At 41.4% G+C, this 23,139-nt stretch overlaps 1 protein-coding gene across 1 annotated transcript in view; it reads left to right on the forward strand.

The window, feature by feature from the left end:
• METTL16 (methyltransferase 16, RNA N6-adenosine) overlaps nt 1-18,990 on the forward strand; it is a 56,741-nt gene extending 37,751 nt beyond the window's left edge. The window contains exons 7-10 of the mRNA XM_007454192.1: nt 4,630-4,699; nt 6,011-6,100; nt 17,401-17,574; nt 18,100-18,990. Of these exons, the coding sequence (XP_007454254.1) occupies nt 4,630-4,699; nt 6,011-6,100; nt 17,401-17,574; nt 18,100-18,723 (958 nt within the window). The 3' untranslated portion in view covers nt 18,724-18,990. The remainder of the gene's footprint in view (nt 1-4,629; nt 4,700-6,010; nt 6,101-17,400; nt 17,575-18,099) is intronic.
• The last annotated feature ends 4,149 nt before the right edge of the window (nt 18,991-23,139 follow it).

The raw sequence follows: 23,139 nt of genomic DNA on the forward strand, positions 1-23,139 counted from the left end.
TAGCCAGGACATGGAAGCAACCTAAGTGTCCATCAACAGATGAATGGATAAAGATGTGGCACATACATACAATGGAATATTACTCAGCCGTAAGAAGAAACGAAATGAGTTATTTGTAGTGAGGTGGATGGACCTAGAATCTGTCATACAGAGTGAAGTAAGTCAGAAAGAGAAAAATACCGTATGCTAACACATATATATGGAATCTAAGGGGGAAAAAAAGGTCATGAAGAACCTAGGGGCAAGACGGGAATAAAGACACAGACCTACTAGAGAATGGACTTGAGGATATGGGGAGGGGGAAGGGTAAGCTGTGACAAAGCAAGAGAGAGGCATGGACATATATACACTACCAAACGTAAGGTAGATAGCTAGTGGGAAGCAGCCACATAGCACAGGGAAATCAGCTCGGTGCTTTGTGACCACCTAGAGGGCTGGGATAGGGAGGGTGGGAGGGAGGGAGACGCAAGAGGGAAGAGATATGGGAACATATGTATATGTATAACTGATTCACTTTGTTATAAAGCAGAAACTAACACACCATTGTAAAGCAATTATACTCCAATAAAGATGTTAAAAAAAAAAAAAAGGATCCGCCTGCCAATGCAGGGGACACGGGTTCAAGCCCTGGCCTGGGAAGATCCCACATGCCGTGGAGCAACTAAACCCACGTGCCACAACTACTGAGCCTGTGCTCTAGAGCCCATGAGCCACAACTACTGAGCTCGTGGGCCACAGCTACTGAAGCCTGCACGCCTAGAGCCCGTGCTCTGCAGCAAGAGAAGCCACCGCAATGAGAAGCCCGCGCACCTCAACAAAGAGTAGCCCCCACTCGCCACAACTAGCGAAAAGCCTGCACGCAGCAACGAAGACCCAATGCAGCCAAAAATAAATAAATAAAATTTTTTTAAAAAAATTGCTTAATTTCTCTTGAGATTTCTTCTTTGACCCAGGTGTTATTTAGAAATGTATTGTTTAATATCCAAGTATTTGGGGATTTTCCAGCTCTCTTTCTGTTACTGATTTCAAGTTTAATTCCCTATGGTGTAAGAGCAGATGTTGTATGAGTTGTATTCTTTAAAATTTGTTAAGATGTATTTTATGGCCCAGAACACGGTCTGTCTTGGTGAATATTCCATGTGAGCTTGAGAAGAATTTGTATTCTGCTGTTGTTGGATGAATAGTTAATAGATGTCAATTAGAGCCAGTTGATTGATGGTGCTGTGAGTTCAACTATGTCTTTACTGATTTTCTGCCAGCTGGATCTGTCCATTCTGATAGAGGGTTGTTGAAGTTTCCATCTCTAGTAGAGGATTCATCCATTTCTCCTTGCAGCTCTATCAGTTTTTGCCTCATGTAGTTTGATGCTCTGTTGTTAGGTACAAACACATTAAGGATTGTTAAATCTTCTTGAAAGATTGTCATCTTTAGCATTGTGTAATTATTCCTGATAACTTGCCTTGGTTTGAAGTCAGCCCTGTCTGAGGTAAGTATTTCACTCTCTTCTTGCTTGCTTGGTTTCTTAAGACAAGTTGGATGTAATTCTTATCAATAGGTAAGGTGTATCTTTTTCTAGCTTCTTTGAGGATTTTTTCTTTATCTTTTTGATTTTCTGTGTTTTAAAAATCACATGCTTAGGTGTAGTTTTCTGGGCATTTTTTCTGCTCAGTGTTCTCTTAGCTTCCTGGATCTGTGGTTTGTGTCCGACATTAATTTGGGGGAAATTCTCAGTCATTGTTTCAGATTCTTCTTTTCTCTTTCTTTTCCTTCTAGATTTCCATTACACATATTTTATACCTTTTGTAGTTGTCCCACAGTTCCTGGGTATTGTATTCTGGTTGTTTTCCTTTTTTTAAAAAATCAACATCTTTTAAAAATATATTTATTTATTTATTTATTTATTTGGTTGAGCTGGGTCTTAGTTGAGGCAGGCGGGCTCCTTAGTCGCGGCACACCAGCTCTTTAGTTGTGGCACTTGGGCTCCTTAGTTGCAGCATGCATGTGGGATCTGGTTCCCTGAACAGGGATTGAATCCGGGCCCCCTGCATTGGCAGGTGGACTCTTAACCACTGTGCCACCAGAGAAGTGCTGGCTTGCATTATTTCTGATGAGAAATCTGATATTAAATATTTATCTTTATTCTTTTGAACAAAAAGTGTCTCTACCCTCTCCCTGCTTTTAAGATTTTCTTTTTATCTCTAATTTTCTGTAATTTGATTATAAGGTGCCTTAGTATGTTTTTTGTTTTAATTTTTATGTTATATTGGAGTAGAGTTGATTAACAATGTTGTGTTAGTTTCAGGTGTACAGCAGAGTGATTCTGTTATACGTAGACACGTATCTATTCTTTTTCAAACTCTTTTCCCATTTAGGTTATTGCAGAGTATTGAGCAGAGTTCCCTGTGCTTTACAGTAGGTCCTTGTTGGCTATCTGTTTTAAATATATAGTATGGTTTTCCTTATGTTTCTTCTGTGTGGAGTTCATTGAACTTCTTGTATATGTGTTTATAGTTTTTATCAGTTTTGGAAAAATTTTGACCTTTTTCTTCAAATATTTTTGTCCTCCCTTTGCCCCTTTTGTGAAACTCCAGTTATATGTACTGCTTGATATTGTCCCATTGGTCACTGGTGCTGCATTTTATTTTTTTGGTCTTTTTCTTTTCTTTTTTTCCCCCTGTGTGCTTTATTTCAGGTAGTTGTTTTGCTGTGTCTTCAAGTTCACACATCTTTTCTTTTGCAGAATCTAATATGCTGTTAATCCCATCTGTGAATTTTTTATTTTAGATATTATAATTTTCATGTCTAGAAGTTACATTTGGTTAGTTTTTATATCTTCCCTCTTGCTCTTCATCATGTCCATGTTTTGTTATGGAACATATTTCTAATAGCTGTTTTGATGTCCTCATCTCCTAATTCCATCATCTCTCTTATTTCTTGGTCTGTTTCTAATGATTGATTTTTAAATCCTGGTTGTGAGTCATTTTCCTGCTTTTTTTATTTTTTATTTTATTTATTATTATTTTTGGCTGCATTGGGTCCTTGTTGCTACACGCGGGCTTTCTCTAGTTGCGGCGAGCAGGAGCTTCTCTTCATTGTGGTGCGTGGGCTTCTCATCGCGGTGCGTGGGCTTCTCATCGTGGTGGCTTCTCTTGTTGCGGAGCATGGGCTCTAGGCTCACGGGCTTCAGTAGTTGTGGCGCACGGTCTTAGTTGCTCTGCGGCACGTGGGATCTTCCCAGACCAGGACTCGAATCTGTGTCCCCTGCATTGGCAGGTGGATTCTTCACCACTGTGCCACCAGGGAAGCCCTCCTACTTCTTTCAATGTCTGGTAGTTTTTGACCGGATGCTGGACATTGCATATCTTATGTTTGGGTGTGCTGCGTTTCATTCTATTCTTTTAAAGGGTGTTAAACTTTGTTTTGATGCTTACTTCAGTTACTTGTGATCAGTTGGATCCTTTCAAATCTTGCTTTTAAGCTTTATTAGGGTAGATATAGAACAGGCTGTAGCCCCATTACAAAGCAGTATCCTTTCCAGGACTCTACTAGATGCCCCTTTTATTAACAGGGTCTTTCTGCTCTGGCTAGTAGATCCACAAACTAGTCCCAGCTGTCTGAAATCCAGGAATTGTTCAGCTTACTGCTTTCTGAGAGTTCTTTCCTTAGCCTCCACCCCACACATGTAGATCATTCTGCAGAATATTCCAGCGACCTCCTCTGCAGATGCCCAGAATTCTCTCCATATGCGGCTCCTTCCTCTTATATTTTGCTCTTCAAGTTCTTACTTCCTCAGCCTTTCTGAACTCCAGTCTCTGTCTCATCAATTCAGGAAGATTATTGGGTTCTGTTTTAGTTTCCTTTCCCTGCTTTGCAGCTTGGGAATTTCCTTCAGGCAGTAAGCTCTGGCAGTTATAGGGCTCACCTTGTTTTTCTCTCTGAGATCATAGGTCTTCACTGCAGTTGTCCAGGGTCTGAAAAATTGTTTCATATATTTTGTTCAGTTTCCTAGTTTATGGTGGAAGGGCAGTTTCCTTTCTAGTTAATCCTTCATATGCTGAAGCAGAAGTTCTGTATAAATTTTATACTTTGCAAACTTTTTAGAATAATCAGAAGAAATAAAGTCTGTCCTTTTACCTTTTAACCAGTTCACTCCATCTTCATACTCCCTCTTCTGGATTTGTATTTGCTATAGAAGAAACTGATTTCATGTTCTGTTGAAACTTTAATGCAATATGTATTCTTAAGTTATTTTCTAGTTAGTGCATCTCAAAATACAGGTTCATGCTAGATCTTACAATTTCTCTTAATATGGTGGGGGGGGTGTATGCATGTTTTTTCTGTTGTTTATTAACTAATTTCTGTCCCAAAGCTAAAAGATCTTCATTCTGAGCATTGCAGGTGAGACCTCTCTCTTACTCTCTTTCCACATACATATAGCCCTAAAATCATTTGAGAGGCTAAGTGGCTTTTTGTTTAAGTTGCTTTGGGCTATTGATACAATTCTTGTTATTGTCACTAGTAACTTAACTCAATATTTGTTTGCTACTCTTATCTTTTTCACTTGAGTAATGCTAATGTAAAAATGTGTAACCACATAAACAGTGACTTGCCTGATTCCCCGCCCCACAGGTGGTATAGCTGTATGCTGGGAAAGAAATGCAGCCTGGCTCCTCTGAAGGAAGAACTTCGAATACAAGGGGTAAGGCTTTGTCTTTACTATTCTGGTATATCCACTTTTGATGGTACTTGGAGTATAGATAGAACTTTCCTTTATACCTAGAAGCTCTAAATGTGTTTTTTGTTTGTTTTATTTTTGCTTGTTTATTTATTTATTTATTTATTTTTGCGGTATGTGGGTCTCTCACTGTTGTGGCCTCTCCCGTTGTGGAGCACAGGCTCCGGACGCGCAGGCTCAGCGGCCATGGCTCATGGGCCCAGCCGCTCCTCGGCATGTGGGATCTTCCCGGACCGGGGCACGAACCCGTGTCCCCTGCATCGGCAGGTGGACTCTCAACCACTGCGCCACCAGGGAAGCCCTGCTTGTTTATTTTTTAATGTTGTAATTTTGGGGCTAAAGGGAACTTTTTATAAATTATTAAAATAAGGCCTTCTTTGACCAATAAGAAAAGATGGGGAAAACAGGATGAGTAGAATGTCAGAGAGAAACCAGACATCAAAAAACCTGTTGTCTGCCTACCACTGACCCCACATCTGACTCCATTATAACTGCAGAAACTGAAGCTAAGGGGCTTTTTCCAGGTCACACGTCTAGTTCACACGTCTAGTTATCAACGAACAGCTGAAACCAGAACAATTTTCAATCAGGTGTGTGATCTTCACCCCACTATGGTGTGACCCACACAAGTTCAGCCCCTCGCTTTTGTTTTGAAAAGCAGGTGACAAATACATACTTCCCCAACTCCCCTCCCAGTTTATGGTGTTTGGGCGTGAATAGGCAGGAGCAGGATGACTTTTCAGAGAAGGGGCTCAGATGTGGGTTCAGCGGTAGAACCAAGTTTCTGATTTCAGTTTTCTCTCTGACATTCTACTCATCCTATTTTCCCCACAACACCTTTTCTTTGTTAAAATTGTAACAGCTAGAAAGTAGTTCTGTTTTCTTTCCTAAAATCTGGTAGACAAAAGGGAGACTACATAGCTGTGTCTAGCTAGGCCTTAGAGGCTCTCTTTCCTAAACAAAAGAAAACAAAAGAACATTTGAATCATTTTACCAGTGGTTCTCTGAAGGGCTGTGTTTTGAGTGTTTCATATATTGGACCTTCAGGCCAGAACTATAAATTCTCTCTCGTGTTTTATGGCAGGAAGAAAGCCCACAACTTTGTCGAGAAGTAATTTATTCATTGATTGTTAGGCAGCTGTGCATAACTGTTTTGGGATGGTAGTGTTTGTTAACTGATAAAAAGGACGACCAACATATAGTTTAACATGAGGCAGGAGCCAGAAACATAGTAGAATTACTAGAATGATGAGATGCTGTGTTTGCTGGTTTCAGGTTCCTAAAGTCACCTACACTGAATTCTGCCAAGGTCGGACAATGAGGTGGGCTTTGGCTTGGAGTTTTTATGATGATGTAACAGTACCAGTAAGTAGAGACCTTCCTTTAGCTTCTCTGAATTCCAGCACATGGTGGGTTTTAGTAGGTCATAAATGAACTAAATCTGTACTGTCCTGTTTTCCTGAAGTTTGCCCCAAATGCTTATGTCAGAATGGAAAGTGGAGGGGCTGCAATGGGAAATGAGATGTTGGTCAAAGGTTATGCTTCCAGTTGTAAGATGAATAAGTTCTGGGGATCTAATGTACAGCATGGTGACTGTAGTTAACAACACTGTATTATATACCTTAAAGTTGCTAACAGAATAGATCTTGCATTCTCACCACAAAAAAAGAAGTAATTATGTGAGGTGATTGAGGTGTTAACTAACCTTATTTGGTAGTCATTTCACAGTATTTGTGCAACAAATCATCACAGTGGTACACCTTAAACTTACACAATGATATATGCCGTTTGTACCTCAATGAAGCTGTAGAAAAAAAAGAAAAGAATGGAAAGTGGTTGTAAACCAGACATAGTCCTGGGAGACTGACTGTGGAACCTTTCTCTGTGAGTTTGTGCAACTCATTGATTCTTACTCAGCACACATAAATGAGTTGGAAATGCATCTTTTAGGAATTAAAAAATTCAGGTACAAAAACTTTGTGGGTATGATTATTCTGTTAGATATTCCTCAAGCACTGAAATTGAAGTCTGTTTATTTTCTATTAACACGGCTGTTTTCCTAGAGTAGCTATCTCCTGGGGTTCCTGGTGGATGTAGAAATTACCATTTGGGGTTGCAGGCTTTTGGTGTGTAAAACTTAGAGATCATTCCAATGAAGGGTTCTGTCTCAGCTTTAAGATTAGCACTGGAATACTAATGAGTTTTGAAGCTGGGTGATAGTTCATTACCCTATTTTGTCTACTTTGCATGTGCTTGAGCTTGAACATTCTTCCATAATAGAACGTTTTAAAACATGATTTGTTCCACAAAATTCTCTTTGTCCTCTGTGTTGCTATATGCAAAAGAAAAATGTTTCTGAACTAGTTAGACCGAACAGTTTTTCTGGGCCGTGCTAAGAGGTGGTAATAGAATAGCATCTGTTTGTTCTCACATTTCCCTTGGAAGAATGATTGACTTACTGTTGCCTGGAGCTGTCCGCCTTAATGTTCATGCACACGTTGCTCAGCGTGGGCTGCTTCTTCCCACAGTGTTTACGGAGGCCTAGTACCTGGTCCTTGCCGCCTCTAATCCTTTATCCACACCACAGGCTTGTTCTGGGTGCTCCTCTCCCAAGGTCTTGGCCACGCTTGGTCTCCAGAGGCTCTCTTAAATGTTGCTGTGTCTATGAGGCTCTTTCCTTCTCCCATAGGGCAGAGGAGTAGAGACATGTGCAGAAGTACAAGGGGATGATTTGCAGATGTTTCTGAATACATGAGCTCAGATTTGAAACTGAGCCTTTCCTTCCTGTGCTCTGCAGCTAGGTGTGCTGCTGGATTGAAATAAGTTTCCCAGTCAAGTCTGATTGGCCTGCCTGATGGAAGCCTAGACTTGCCTCTGTGCCATGCAGTAGGGTATCTAGAGATTTGTGTTTGAAATTCTCACTGGTTAGAAAAGATGGTTCTGCTTTTTTTTTTTTTGGTTCTGTTTTTTTGACCTCCCTGAGGGATTATCCTTTCTGTTGTCTTCTAGAACACTAGGGCTTTCCCACCAAATGGTTAAAATCATTAGTAATGTCCTAGCTTATCCCTGTGCAGACACTAACAGCTGCAGGAAAGTGGAACTGCACCTGTTTCCGGATGCTTCCTGTTTAACCTGCTTTCTGCACTTGTTGGTACCACAGGCAGAAGAGCTGATAATGAGCTCTTGCACTCTTCAGGCCATCTCAGGGACCAGCGTCACCCTTGCCTTCTTGGATTAGTAGCTATTTCAGATCAGAGTATCAAAGAGTACTATGTTTCTGTGTAGCAAAATCAGCTTACTTTATTTGCTCCCTCCCTCCCTGTCTTTTAGGCCGTCCTTGAGCCCTGTTCATAGTTTCAGCCATCAAAGGATGCCTCTTGCTAAGGGCTTCAGGTTTCTCCCATGCCAGGGTACTCATCCCTCCCCACCACTACCCCCAACCCAAAGTTGTTAATAATGCACTCCCAAGTGTTCCATTAGGTACACTTAAACTGCTACAGGGGAAATGGCAATTTCTGATTTGTGGTAACCCAGCAACAGTTTCTTAGCACTGGTGCCCTTGATCAGCATCTGCTTTTCCAGGGGTAGTCCCAAGGCACTCGGGACGTTTTTAGTGGACTGTCCTCTTGGTTCACCTTCCCTCTACCTGGACCTCTCCCACTCCTTGCTTTCTGAAATGGTCACCTCATTTCCTCCCCCTTGCTCCTGCTGGTGGTGGGGAGGGAGGAGGATATGCTGCTTTAGGTGAGGAGAGGAAGCCAAGGACTAGAGCTAGTTAAGCAGAAGTATTGACCTACTTCCCCATCCCACCCCAACTCCCGCCTTTTTAGGGTAAATGTGCAAGTTACTATGGCAACTTCTGTTTTCATTTATCTTAGGCCTACTGACTCGTTTCTGTTGGTGCTGAATGCTGAAAAATTCCAATTCACTTCTGATTCAGGTGCCCACACTAAGCCCATTGCTCTTGTCTGGATTTATTTTAACAGCAAAAAGACGAGTCCTAGTGTTGATAGAATTTTGTACATTCATTTTTGACTGGTGACAAATATAAGGAAACATATTGTGAGGACGGTTCTTTACAGAATTTTAACAAGCCACTTATGTGCCTCTTTGTCCGATCTTCTCCTCTAATTGCTCAAGGCATTATTTTAGGTTTGCTTTGCTTTGCTTTCAGAAGTTTGACACTTGTTAAAAGAAAAAGAGAAAATAATATAGCCGTAGTAAATTGTGCACTCTTGGTCTGAGCATTGCCCAGGAACTCTGGTTTTAAAAAATGACCTCCCTGGGTTCAAGACATTTCCTTTGAGCCTGGGTCTTCCCTGTCTAGGGAGTAATAACTAGAGGGCTTTTTGGAGAACAAATGGAGGGAAGGGGTCAAATTAATTATGTAACCTTGTTAGTGTCAGAGTGGGGGTCCTCTGATAGTGCTCCACCTACTATTCCACAGGTTCTCAAACTAATTCTAGGTAGAGGAGGGATTCCATGTTGGTGCCCAGGGGATGACAGTTGGGGGCAGATGTAAGGCTCGTACTTCAGGGCTGTCTCTCATTTTAACCAGAGCTGATCTGCTTTTGTCAGTATTATGTATTAATTTTATTTATTGAAAGGATTCTGCTTTTAAGACATGGTTAGAAAACCAGTACTCTACCAGACTGTATATTGTGCTGTAAAACAGATGTGATGATTAGGGAGCTGAGCTCTTGAACAAAACCAAAGCTAAGGCTCCTCCTCTTAATTACTTTTCTTATTAAGTGTGATGTTCATTGTGATAATACTGAAGAAATAAGATACCATTTTCTGTACCTTATGATGATTAGTTTTATGGGAGAGAAAAACATGTGAAGTATTGATACAAAATTTTATATATGAGTAAGTAATGAAATGAATGGTAGGGACCAGAATGGTGTGGAATTAGGGAGTTCAGAAAAGGAAATGGTTCAGGCTGGGCTAGTGTGACAGGACTTCATGGAGGAGGAATTGTCAGTGTCTGACTCATAGTTGGTGCTTGGTTAGTATTTGTTGAATGTTAAAAGGAGTGATGTAGGACTTCTACTAAGGAGCAGCATTGCAAGCAGGACATTAATAGGTATAGTAGATTTAAAGCAGTGGATATAGTGCTTCAAATTGTGTTGTGAATGCTTCACACACATTATGTCATTTTATTTAAACCTGACAAGTCGAATACGTGGCATTATCCCCACTTCCTAGATGAGGAAATTGGAGGCTCTAAAAAGTCAGGTTGGAGCCCAGATTAGTCTGATTTCACAGCCTAAGCTCCTACTCACTGTACTGCCAAAGGACTGCCTTTTATTCCAGCCTAGCCATGTATTAACCTACTTAGGCAACACTTCTTCACCTTGCTTATAGGCCATCCCAGCAGCCTTCCATGTAACAGTCACTTGGATTCATCCTCAACTCACCATTCAAAGAATGTAGAGCTCCTCAGTGGCTCCTTGCGCCTCCCAGATCTGTCTTTGACTTTCCCTTCCATCCTAATTGCTCCCTGTTTTCCTGACTGTACTGTTTTCTACGATATTAGAAGTTCCACAGTCTTCTCATGATGCCAGAGTCGTAACTGACTTTGTACAGCCTTTGCTCACAGCCCTTTCTCTGATCCTTCCTGTGAACTTCCCTCCACTGCAGCCCAGCTCAATTCCAGCTTCTGCATAAAGCCTTCTTAACCATGCAGCCCATAGAAATCTCTCTGGACTTATCTCTTTCAGTCATTTGTATTCTGCATGAACTTCCTTGTGACCTAGTAGTTTGTATTGGTATTCTGTTTAACTGTGGCATGGTGGATAACACCAAAACTATTGCATAGTGCATAGAAAAAGCCTTTTGTGTGCTGGCCCCTGTCTAGCTTTATGTTGAGCAGGTTACTTTTCTAAGTTTCAGTTTCCTCATCTATAAGATGGGGGTAGTAATAGTACCTACCACATAGGGTTTTGAGGATTAAATATAATTAACACAGTGCCTGGTATATAGTAAATGCTCAGTAAAATATATTGTATTGTCATTCCCCACCATTCCTTCTCACCCACCTCCATATTTGATGCCCCAGTAATGTTGAGCTTCTGCTCTCTGATCCCTCTCCAGGAGATTCCTCTCTGACCATCACACTCTCATCTATCAAGTTAGTTCAGATACTGCCACCTGTGAAGTTTGCCCTCACTCTTCCTAAATTGATATTGGGATCCTGCTCCTGTGTTCACTATTCTTTGTCCATATTGTGTCTTCTACATGGCATCAACCTAGTATAGTGTCTGGTCCTCAAATAATAATTATTAAATGAAGGAATAAATGATGTGGTACAGTGATTCTCAGACTTTTCCACTGAAGTATCAGCTATAGGAGGAAATGTTTTCTGACAAATCCCTGGGCATCAATAAAGAATTGATGACAATAAAGAATTTCCCAGGAAGCACTCAGTACTCTTGAAGTCTCTTCTTTTCCCTTTAATATGCATTTGAATTTTGTATTCTATTCCATAATATATATCTTCGTTTTTAGTTTTTGAAGTTAAATAATTTTAATATTGAGTCGATTGACAGTCTAGGAAGACACCTAGTGTTTACCTATCAATCACCTACTTTAACTGTTGACAGCTCATGGCTATTCTTGTTTCATCTGTATTCCATATACTCCTTCCCCCTGCCCTGACGATTCTGAAGCAAATCTCAGACAGTATATTATCCATAACCATTTTCATATTTATCTGTAAAAGGTAAGATTCTTTAAAAAAAAACATACCACAATAATTCATAATTCCTTCATGTTGGCTGTATAGTTGATCACATTTTTCTTACTGTCTCAGATGTTTTAAAGTTTGTCAAACTAGAGTCTTACTAAGTTTTATGTGTTGCAGTTGATAGATATATCCTTTGAATTGCTTTTAGTCTGGTTGTCCACCCCCTCTTTCCCCCTTCTGTCACCTACTCCCTTGTAATTTATTTGTTAAAGAAAATGGGATATTTGTCCTATAGAGTTTTTTACATCTGAATTTTTCTGAGTGCATCTCCGTGGTGTTAATATGTCCCTCAGACCCTGTCTTTCTTATAAATTGGCAGTTAGAGCCAGAGGCATGATCAGATATTGTACAGTTTTGATGGGGGGTTGGGGGGAGACTGCTTTCTAGGTGGTGTGTGGTATGCTTCAGAACTTCCATCAGGAGGCAAATAATGTTTGCTTTTGTCTTCTTACAATGTGAGCAGTCATTGATGATCATTGCCTGGATCCATTAATTCATTTAGAGTTGCAGAATGTTGATATTCTGATTCTATTATTCCTTCTTTATTTATTGCTAAAGTACTTATAAAGAGAAACTTCCCCTTATCAATTATTTGGTTACGTTGAGGTACAGTTCATCTGGTAAAGGCAGGATAAATGCTTGATTATTTTGCTTTACTTTTCAGTTTTAAAAATAATGAGTTAGTGGTTCCCTAGCATCTCCCAGAAGTGACCAAAGAGGGTGGTTTAGGTTTTGTTTTTAGACTATTATGAACTCATGGATTTACACTTTCAGTATTTTTCAGTCTGTTACACTTATTATCCTTATTGATGCACAGATTATGTCCCATCTTTGCCCATGGAGTGTTTATTCAAGTTGAATGCTGAGTCGTCTTATCATACTAGAGTCTTGGGTAGTAGCTCCCTTGCTGTCTAGTATGACAGGTTGCTCCCCGCAAAAATATGTTTTGTTTTTTGTTTTTTTTTTCTTCCCCAGAGCTGGCAGCAACTATTTTTCGATTTTGTTTTTAAAGATAAAATACATCCTAGTTGGGCTTCCCTGGTGGCGCAGTGCTTGAGAGTCCGCCTGCCGATGCAGGAGGCGCGGGATCGTGCCCCGTTTCGGGAGGGTCCCACGTGCCGCGGAGCGGCTGGGCCCGTGAGCCATGGCCGCTGAGCCTGCGCGTCTGGAGCCTGTGCTCCGCAAATGGGAAAGGCCACAACAGTGAGAGGCCCGCATAACGCAAGGAAAAAAAAAAAAAAATACATCCTAGTTGGGCTTCCCTGGTGGCGCAGTGCTTGAGAGTCCGCCTGCCGATGCAGGAGGCGCGGGATCGTGCCCCGTTTCGGGAGGGTCCCACGTGCCGCGGAGCGGCTGGGCCCGTGAGCCATGGCCGCTGAGCCTGCGCGTCTGGAGCCTGTGCTCCGCAAATGGGAAAGGCCACAACAGTGAGAGGCCCGCATAACGCAAGGAAAAAAAAAAAAAAATACATCCTAGTTGGGCTTCCCTGGTGGCGCAGTGCTTGAGAGTCCGCCTGCCGATGCAGGAGGCGCGGGATCGTGCCCCGTTTCGGGAGGGTCCCACGTGCCGCGGAGCGGCTGGGCCCGTGAGCCATGGCCGCTGAGCCTGCGCGTCTGGAGCCTGTGCTCCGCAAATGGGAAAGGCCACAACAGTGAGAGGCCCGCATAACGCAAGGAAAAAAAAAAAAAAAAAAATACATCCTAGTTCCGACTTTCTATTTAGTTTCTGCTTAACTTCACCAATTGTCTATCTATATCTCCCATTCAAAAATTCCATGCCAAAAATCTCAGTCCTTGACCATAATTAATTACTCATTTGTTTTGGCCCATGATACACCACGGCAGTCTCAAAGTTAACATCACCAAATGATTTTTGAAAATAGCTTTTTTTTTTTCATTCTTTTGTCCTTGGGGACTGTCTCATGATGGATTTTAAAGTCATTTGGAATATTTCCTTTTTGTGGGTTTATGCCACCAGTCCGTACACAGTTACGTTCATGTGTTTCATTCTACTTTATATTTTTAGGGATTGCCCCTTTTTGTACTATTTAATTTTGTTTTGTAATTGTAAAAGATATTTACCCATGGTTTCAAAATCAAATATTCAAAAGGATATAGTTAGAAGTCTAGCTTCTTTCTCTTGTCTCTTTCACCCCAATCAATCTGTCTTCTCCTTGGGTTACTATTTAAACGATTTTATAATTTATCCTTCCATTGTTTTTTGTTTGGTTGTTTTAATATAAAGAAATACACATGTAGTTATAGCCACCCCTTCTTAGATAGGTAGCATTCTACATAAACTTTTCTTCCCCTTGATTTTTTACTTTTTATTGTTTTTGCATATATCTAGGAATGATTACAGGGACATTTTAGAAACAGGAACCTGGCAGATTAGGTAACAACAGAAATGCCACTGGGCTGTTAATAAGGAAGCCACACTTTTAGACAACAAAATATTTTGTCCACTTCATGGCAGCAGAGCTGATACACATTTGAATAAGGCAAGATGGTCTGACTGTCCTTCCCAGCGCACCTCTTGTGTGTATTCCAGCCAGGTGTCAGTGTTGGCTGCTTGGCTTTGTTTCTCCATAAATGACAGCCTGCTGAATAACAGCTTACAGACATGCTGCTTGTTCCTGGAGGACCTGGGGCAGTAGCCATTCAGAGTATGGTAGAGCAGGGAGGACCTCAGTGCAGTAGCCAAGAGCACTCCTTTCCCCTCCAGACCATTCTAGAAGCTGCTTTGTCTAAACGAGGAGGCTGTGGCTTCATGCTCAGCAGATCTTAGTGAATGACTCCCTTTTCCTGCAGATACGAGGGAGCTCTTAAAGCTTTCATGCAGCCTGTGGCTTCATTGGGAGTTTCTGCCTTAGCTGTAGTTAACAGCAGAGCTTCAGCAGCATAGCAGATGCTACACGGGATGTGTCAGGTTACACCTAATTTGAAAGTCTCCTGACTAATTGTACCACTGAGATCTAGAAATTAATATAAGAGTGATGATTTAAGAAATTTAAAGACAGCTCTGCTAGGTAAAGTATACTTTAAAATTTTAAGAACTGTTTTTGTCCAATTTATGGTTTCGGTATAGTAACACTTGACGCTCCTCCCCCTGTTGATTCTTATTCTTTGAATCCTTGCAGTTCAAGCAATACAAAACCTGTATCCCCTGTGGGATTTACAGCTCCCCACCAGACTTCTTTCACATTGTAATTTCAGCTGGGTAATACAGTAGTTCATCTTCTAATCCAAAGCCAGTTGTAAATTCACCTTCTGATTCTTTGCACTAAACTGAATTAACCATTGTAAATTATTGATTTTTAAATTTATGCTTTAAAATGTTGAATTATTTATGTTACTTTGTCTTCTAAACTATATTATGACAGTTTGAGTGTAGAACTCTTCATTGAAAATATTTGTGGTTTGAGATTTAAAAGCATATTAGCAAATTAAGATCATCTCAGTTGGGGAAAAACAGACAGCTTCTATTTACTGGTGTTGTAACGGGGTATATATACAGTTACCTACTGTTGAACCTGTGGGGTTGAATTTAACTATTAATTTCTTTAAGACCTGCTCCTGTATTTTACTCTGGCCCTGCCTACTAAGAATTTACAGTACGAACGAGAAAGGAAGAGGAATGATTGCTGTAAGCCAGGCTTAAGTTAATCTTTAATCATTTAAAAACTTTGAGAATTTCTAAAGTATAAATTATCTGTCTCTTTGAGTGCCTACCTAGCTTCTATAATAGAGTAAAACTAAAACAAATCTGAGAATATGTGTGTGTATTGAAACAATTCACTAAAAATCTTCAGAAATACCAGATTTGTTGATTGACCATTGTATATGGAACACTGGAGCCAGGATGCAAGGTAAAGGAGCAATATATGAGATAGAGAAGGTTTCATTTTAGTACTGGTGTAAGAAGGCAATAAACTGTTTTGTTGTTTCTGACTCCCTTAGAACTTGTAAAGTGGATCCTTGATAGAGCTCTTGTTAAGTTTGGTGAGGATGCATTTTTCTCCTTTAGTTCTAGAAATGATGATGAGTCCATTCTTACTTTTGGAGAATAATAGTGCAGGAAATGAGAAACATGGCGATATCTTCACTTTGCTGGTTGGAATTTGTGAGCACAAATGATTACCACCTCTGTCAGAAGAGAGATGGGGCGTTATCCTTTTAGCCATATTTGCAGATGACCTTTGGTGTGCTGTCAGGGATGGCCCTGTGACGGTGACCTTTCCATGTTAACAGCCTTGGATGTCAGGAGGTGGAACGGGAATCTGATTCTTCTCCCCCATCCTCCTCCTACAACACCACCATCTTTTTTCACCCCCAGCTTAATAATCATATCTTAAGCTCCTTAGTGCAAAGTGTTAGGCTCTCCATAATCGTAGAAATTATGTTTCTTATGCTGGGTGATTGAGTAATAACAATACTACTATCTTAATGTCAACATGAATTTGTCTCATCTTGTCTGAAACATTAACTGAGCAAGTTCAGACTCAGGGCTTAGAGTCCACCATTCATTTCTCACGAACAGGTTTCTGACTCATACACCATGCCCTTTGTTTTTGGTCCTTTTCTTCTAAGCTTGTTTTCTATTCTTTAATCTCCATTTTTTATTAGTTAATATCTGGTATAAAGAGAAAATGTAGATTGTTTCTAAGAAATACCATCTAAAAGTTTTCTAGCATAGAATAAACTGGATATTTTGTTGTGTATGTGTGGGGTAGGGAGTTGCTGGTTAGTTCCTATAAGGCCTCACCCAGTAACTGGACCTGACTGTGTGTATATGGACGTGCTCTGTCACTGTTTCCAGGCAGAATTGGAGTTAGCAGCACAATTATCAGAGGCCTTTTTTTAGAAGAAGATCTTCAAAGCTGACTAGGTGTTTTCTTTTTTTGAGCCTTTCTTCTTATAATCCTGCTCATTTTGACCCATTTAACCTTAGAATTAGCTTAATTTTTCTTAAGTTTTGATAAAAGTTGTCTACAAGTCTGTCTCTTAAAGTATCCATAATATATCTGGTCTTAGCTGAGTCATTTAAAAAAATTTAGCAAGTTTTTACTTTAAAGAAATAAACTTTAAATACAGCAGTGTCACTTGGTTTTTAAAATGGAACTTGAGTCCCTCTAGTGGGTAGAGAGTAAATCACTTTCCAAGCTTGAAATTTAAAGAAAGACGACAACCTTGAGTTATGTGGAACCAGCTTTCAAATCCGCTGTCCTCTTAGGTACTGGTGTCCCCTCTCCCTAGCTGAGAGGCAGTGCTTAGCTAGCCACTGGCTTGGCCCTAATGTTAACCAAGATTCAGCGTCCTTTTCCGCCCATGTAATTCTGATGGCCCTGGTCATTCCTAGCATGTGATCTCACAAACTGTGGCTCACCAGCTGCTTTCTTTCAAGCCTTGGCAAGTATAAACTCAGGCTACAAGGTGGTGATTTTAAGCCATGCATTTCTTTATAGAAAATAACACAATGCCCTTGGGGTCCTTGAAGTGCCATGAAAGAAATACTTGCACAGGCCTGTTTTGGGCACAACAGGTAGATTAAGGGCATTTAGTAAGTGGAGGAGTTTCGTACTGATAGCCAGAACACAGGCAGCATGGTATGGCAGAAAAGAACCTGGCTTTGGGGTTCAAATCCTAACTTGACAAATACTAACTGTGCGACCTGGAGCTGATTACATAGGCTCTCTGTATCTTAGTTTTTCCCTTCTGTAAAATGGGGAGATGATAAACCCATTTTGCAGGGTTGTTTTGAGTATTAAAAATAAATATGCAAAGGCCTTTGTGTTTTTAGTGCTCTGTGATTGGTAGCAGAGGTCATGGATATTTCCCAAGCTGAATTCATTATAAGGCATGAGATTTAGTTATTTGGATAACCTCCCCTCTTCTCCCATGCCTTCTTTTTCTTTCAGTCACCACCAAGTAAGCGAAGAAAATTAGAGAAGCCAAGGAAACCCATTACATTTGTAGTATTGGAATCTGTGATGAAAGAATTATCCCTCAAAGCATCGTCTTTGGGCTCTGAGACAGTGGAAGGCATAGTAGTTGTGACAACATGGATTGAAAAAATTCTCACCGATCTGAAGGTACCTGGTTAATAAGCACATTGAAGAAGTACTTACAATAATCTCTCTTTTTTCTTTTATTTTTTTCTTCTGTTTTTTAATTTTTAAAAAAGTTTATTTATCTTTGGCTGCGTTAGGTCTTCATTGCTGTGCGCGGGGCTCTTTCTAGTTGCGGGAAGCAGGGGCTACTCTTTGCTGAGGTGTGCGGACTTCTCATTACAGTGGCTTTTCTTTTTTTGTGGGGCGGGCTCTAGGTGCGCGGACTTCAGTAGTTGTGGCACGCAGGCTCAGTAGTTGTGGCTCGTTGGGCTCTAGAGCACAGGTTCAGCAGTTGTGGTGCACGGACTTAGTCGGGCTTAGTTGCTCCACGGCATGTAGGACCTTCCTGGACCAGGGTTTCGAACCTGGTCCCCTGCACTGGCAGGCAGATTCTTAACCACTGTGCCACCAGGGAAGCCCTCTTTTCTTTTTTAAAAAAGAAAGTTCTAAGGAGTTTTCAGAGGAGAAAAGTGATTTCCTATAAAATTCTGTTTTTCCTCCAAACAGGTCCAGCATAAACGAGTTCCCTGTGGAAAGGAGGAAGTTAGCCTTTTCCTAACAGCCATAGAAAACTCCTGGATTCACTTAAGGAGGAAGAAAAGGGACCGAGTTAGACAACTGAGAGAAGTTCCCCGAGCTCCCAAGAACGTCATCCAAGCCTTGGAAGAGAAAAGGTCCCCCGCTAAAGAGTCTGGCAAGAACCAAGACTTGGCTCAGGGTCCCCAGGAGAGTGCTCTGTGCGGGCCTGCTCTACAGGAAGGCGAGTCTGCCACTGTGGAGGGCCATGGCCTAGACCAGGACTCGCTTTCCCAGGAGGAAAACCCAGAACCCATGGAGGATGAAAGGAGTGAGGAAAAGGGAGAGATGGAGGTTTGGGAAAGCTGTAAAGGCTCCAGTAATGGAGCCCAGGACCAAGAGGCTTCTGAGCAGTTCAGCAACCCAGTGTCTGAAAAAGGGAACCATCTCCAAAGAGTGGCTGGATGTTACCTATTCAAGTGTTTGATAAACGTTAAGAAGGAGGTAGATGATGCCTTAGTTGAAATGCATTGGGTTGAGGGCCAGAACAGGGATTTGATGAACCAGCTTTGTACTTATATACGTAACCAAATTTTCAGGCTTGTTGCTAGTTAACTCCAAACTCCTTGCACAGTAAAGCAGCTTGCTTTGGAGTGTGGCCTGTGGGGTGGCAAGCTGAATCCCACCATTGGCCTACTGGTAGCATTATATGGAATTATCTGAAACAAATGAATCCATTTTAAACATCCCCCTCCCTTTTTTTTTAAGTTAACAGGGCACTGTAGTATGGTAGTTCAGAGGAAGAATTGTGGTTATTTGCATCAACAAAAAGCCATCAGTAAACTCACAAGGGACTTAAACCTGACTTAAGCTGATCACCTTAGCTTTAGACTGGTTTTCTGAGGCCAAAGGGATTATTTTTGCAGTCTGATCCTGGTCAGAACTTACAGAGCATCACACTCTGTCACCCCTGGTTGCTTCCTGAGAAGGGGTGACTTTCTCAACCCCCTGGTGGAGGTGGTATACCAGATAGCCCTGTACCTTCTTCTAAAGTCACCTTCAAGACTGAAGACTTTGGGTACATATAATTGATGACCCCTGTGTCAGTCCTGAGAAGGGAACTGGCCTAATGGTAGGTGGCGGGAGAGTCAGGGAGAGAAAGCTCAGTAATGCCAGGAAGAAGGGCGAATCAGGAAGCACCTGGAAACGTCGGAAACATTGGCATATCCCTGACTCTTGTCTGTTTTGATGTTGGTTATTTCAGAAACAGAATTAGGGAATCAAAACTGCCAGATGTGACTGAGATACAGCAGAATGAAGCCATACCCCTACCTCCAACCTGTTTAAAGTACTATTTTGTAGCAGTTTTACTGGTGTGTGATATTTTTTAATTTGTTTCGACATTTGAAGTGGAGCTAATATAAGAGTATTCAGAATTGAAAACTGTCAATCCTGTTTGAATCCTGGGGTTGGGGAAAATATTTTCTTGGCTTTGAATGGGCAGGTGATTGATGATGGAAATAAAAATGGAGCAAGATAGTTATGTGTAGTACGTTGCTTAAGAAAGTCTCATCTATTGGCAGATAAGTTGTTGCTGATCAACGATGGTTTTTTGGGGTTCCCTTGTAATCCCTTCTTTGTTTACCTGTTACCATTGGAGAATTCTAAGGCCGAGGTAACCATGTTCTTAAAACATGTTTCTAATTGTAGTGTCAGGGCTTGGCAGGATTGTCTCGGAAAAGGAGTCTTTTATTCTCTTGGTGTCTCAGTTATCCTCTGCTGTGCTTGACTTTTCATGGCTTGATTTTACACCAGCAGCCTAGGGTTCTGTTTAGCCTGAAATTTCTGAGTATGGTGCCAGAGCTCCTTGCTATCTGCAAAGAAGACTGCGTAGTTAAGCCACACTTTTAAAAGGTGACATTGGTTGGGGCAGAAAACTGATGACCTTGGCATACTTTAGCAGCAGCTAGACCAGTCCCTCAGCAAAGATACAGGAAATGGAAATAGGACCATATTATACCTCCCTGTGGCCGTGGAGACAGAGCTGCAGAAGAGAACATATTAACCAACCAGTGTTCTTAACCTGGTCTGTGAACCTCTGGAGAACCCATAGCCTCCTGGATTATTTCCAAAAGCTCTGGACATATTTGGGTTTTTCTTCTGGAGGGAAGGGTCCTTGACTTAGAGAGAGCAGTTAGTAACTCACTGAGGATTAGGAACCACTGTGCTAGTCCAGCCTCTTCTTTGACAGGATAAGGAAACCAACACCCAGGGTCCCACAGAGCCAAGATTCATTGCAGGGCCCTAGATTCCTGTGCTCATCTCCTGTACCCACCCACACCATCCTGCTCTGCTTACCTCTTAGGACACATTGGAATCATATGCTGGACCCAAACCTAGTTTATATCTTCATAAAATTTTAGGATAAGTGAGTTAGGTGACAGCCATTCACTTGATAAGTGGTCATTAAGTATTTGCTTGTTTGTTTCACTATAAAAGAGTAGTGTATGCTCATTATTAAAGATTTGGAAAGATGAAAGGAGAAAACAGCTTCAAAATCACCCCTACTCTCAACCTTCTGAAGCACAGCCACTATTGGTATTTCAGTTTCCTTCTAGTCTCTAATCTCTTTCTGTAGATGGGGTGTGTGAGTGTGTGGGTTCAACTTTGGTTGTGTTCATGCTGTAGTTTTATATTATGCTCTTTTCTCATCTGATGCCTTGTATTTTTCCATGTCACAGGAGTGCATTATTTATGCTCCTCGCCTGTTCAAAATGTGCTTCAGGTGCAGTATTAGCCTTTGTTTAAGTCTGATACTTAGAGGTCTCCAAAGAATCCTCTGTGGACCTGCAGGCCCAGGAGATGTGTCTTGTGTCTGTATGTGTTTGGTGCCTCAGGTTTAAGGCCTGGTGTCATGGAGGACGTTTTGTAGGTGTTAAGGTAATGCTCTTAGAATGGAAAAAGTATGTGACAACAGAAGCTTCCAGTGCCAGAGCTGTGAGTGCCATTTTTGCATTTGTGTATCTTCGTTTCCTTCTCTGAATAGTTATTCCTATTTAATGAGAGAACATTGAAACATTTTGAAAAAACATCTAAAAATTCTTGCACTTATGCATATACTTACAATGCGTGTGATATGTGGTAGCCTACACCTCTGATATGGGGAAGAGGAATTTTTTTAGAAGAAATAGGTTATTGACCCAGGTATCATAATGTTGAGTGATACTTGCCGAAGTGTCTAGAGGTCAAGTTCATGTTGATGGACTGAGAGGTCAAGTTCATGTTGATGGATTGGTGTGGAATACGATCTTTGTGGTATTATCTTAAATTCTATTCTGGTCCCTTGCATTGGCTTCTGATCTCTTGATAACCGAAGTGGAAACAGAAGCTGAACTTGTTTTCCAAGGAGGGGAATAAGCTGCTTTTGTTCTTTGGAATCTGCTTTGCTTCCAGCAGTTTGGTCCCTTCACCTCACATCGTTGCCCAGGTATTCACACGCCAGAGCAGCTGCTTGTCCTAGTAGGGTTAGTGTCTCTGTGTTGGAGTTTCAGCTGATCTTAAGGGTGCGTGTGGATTACTTAAAACTTTAGTATATATTTTTTAAAACATGAAACCTCTCTTCTCTTGATAGAAATCAAAGCTTACCATGTGAGCACAGCAACTTCTAAGCTCTGACAAGTAATAAAACTGCAGGGTGTGAAAAAGATGCAAAGGCCTGTAGAAAATTCGAGGCCTCCTGTAAGCCCCTCCTTCTTACTTAAACCGAGGCATTTTCCTCTGTAGCCACATGGGGGCGTATTTGGCCCTTTTATCAACTTCACTGTGGAGTGGATAAAATAGTGTCCTTGGTATTGTCTTGAAATATCCAGTTGCTACTCAGATAAACATTTTTATGGAAGCAAGTATATTTTAACATAAAAAAAATTAGAGAGATAAAAGTAGAAAGAAAGAAAACCCCACCACCCTGCAGTCTGGGCATAAGCTTTCAACCTTTTTATGTTTCTTTATGGTACCAGTTGACTTGTCCTGCTACTCTAAAATATATCCAGGTTGGGTCAGTCCCTTGGATCAACTTTTTATTGGTCTCTAGTTAATGGGAGTACCAGAGCGGGGTGTTTGGTGATTTTAAATAGTAACTCTTAAAAAGCTTTATGTTGCAGGAAGAGTAACATAGAGGAGCCTTAAGAAAGAAGCTGCTTTCAATCTTCTTTTGTCTTTTAATTCTTGTTTTGGTTTATCTGGCTGGCTGAAGAGCATGCATGTGCTGTTATTTACATAAAACATTGTCACAGTTGGTTCTGTGTTAGGTATATTATACAGGTTAGCTGGGCCTTCTTTTCCACAAGAGGTGTTTCTGTGTGGGACATGTCTGTCACTAACCCTGGGTCTGTGTGGGCTCAAGGGGAAGCTCCATCTGCCCTTATTTTTATGGCCCAGGAGGAACAGATGTCCTAGGTGGCCATGCAACAGACTGTACATTAGGAGGAAGAAGGTCCAGTTTGGAAAACTAAGGAACCCTCTGAGAGAAGGAAGGTCTCAAAGGTGCAGCAGTTTTACAGCCAGCCAGGAGGTGCCCCTAGGAAAGGGATGTGACCACAACTTTTTTGGAGAAGTTAATGCTCAGGAGAATCAGTTTGCTGAATGGGCACTAACCCCAGGAAAACCCAGAAGAGGCTTTACTAGTGAGAATGGATTGGCCTCTGCCTCTTGGAGCAGGGCATTGATGGTCGTGAACTTTCTAATGCTCCCAAGTACAAACCTCTTGGTGCCCGTGCCAGTACAGTATTAGAAAGCCCTGCATGGGGCTCACCCACGAGCAGCAGGGCCTCACACACATACCAGAGAGTTCCTGCTCTGCTTTGTAAAGACATTCAGATCCTCTGCTGTGACTCACCCAAATGACTAAAACAGCGGTTTATGTTTTTCAATTGCTGGTTGGAACAGCTAATGCTGCCTTTCGGAGGCTTTGCTTTTACCCCAGGGGACTGTGTTGTGACCGAAGGCCTTGCAGCTCTGCATGCCCTTTGAGGT

The sequence above is a fragment of the Lipotes vexillifer genome, unplaced genomic scaffold (genome assembly GCF_000442215.2).
Source record: "Lipotes vexillifer unplaced genomic scaffold, Lipotes_vexillifer_v1.1 scaffold680, whole genome shotgun sequence".
Classification (NCBI taxonomy): Eukaryota; Metazoa; Chordata; class Mammalia; order Artiodactyla; family Lipotidae; genus Lipotes; species Lipotes vexillifer.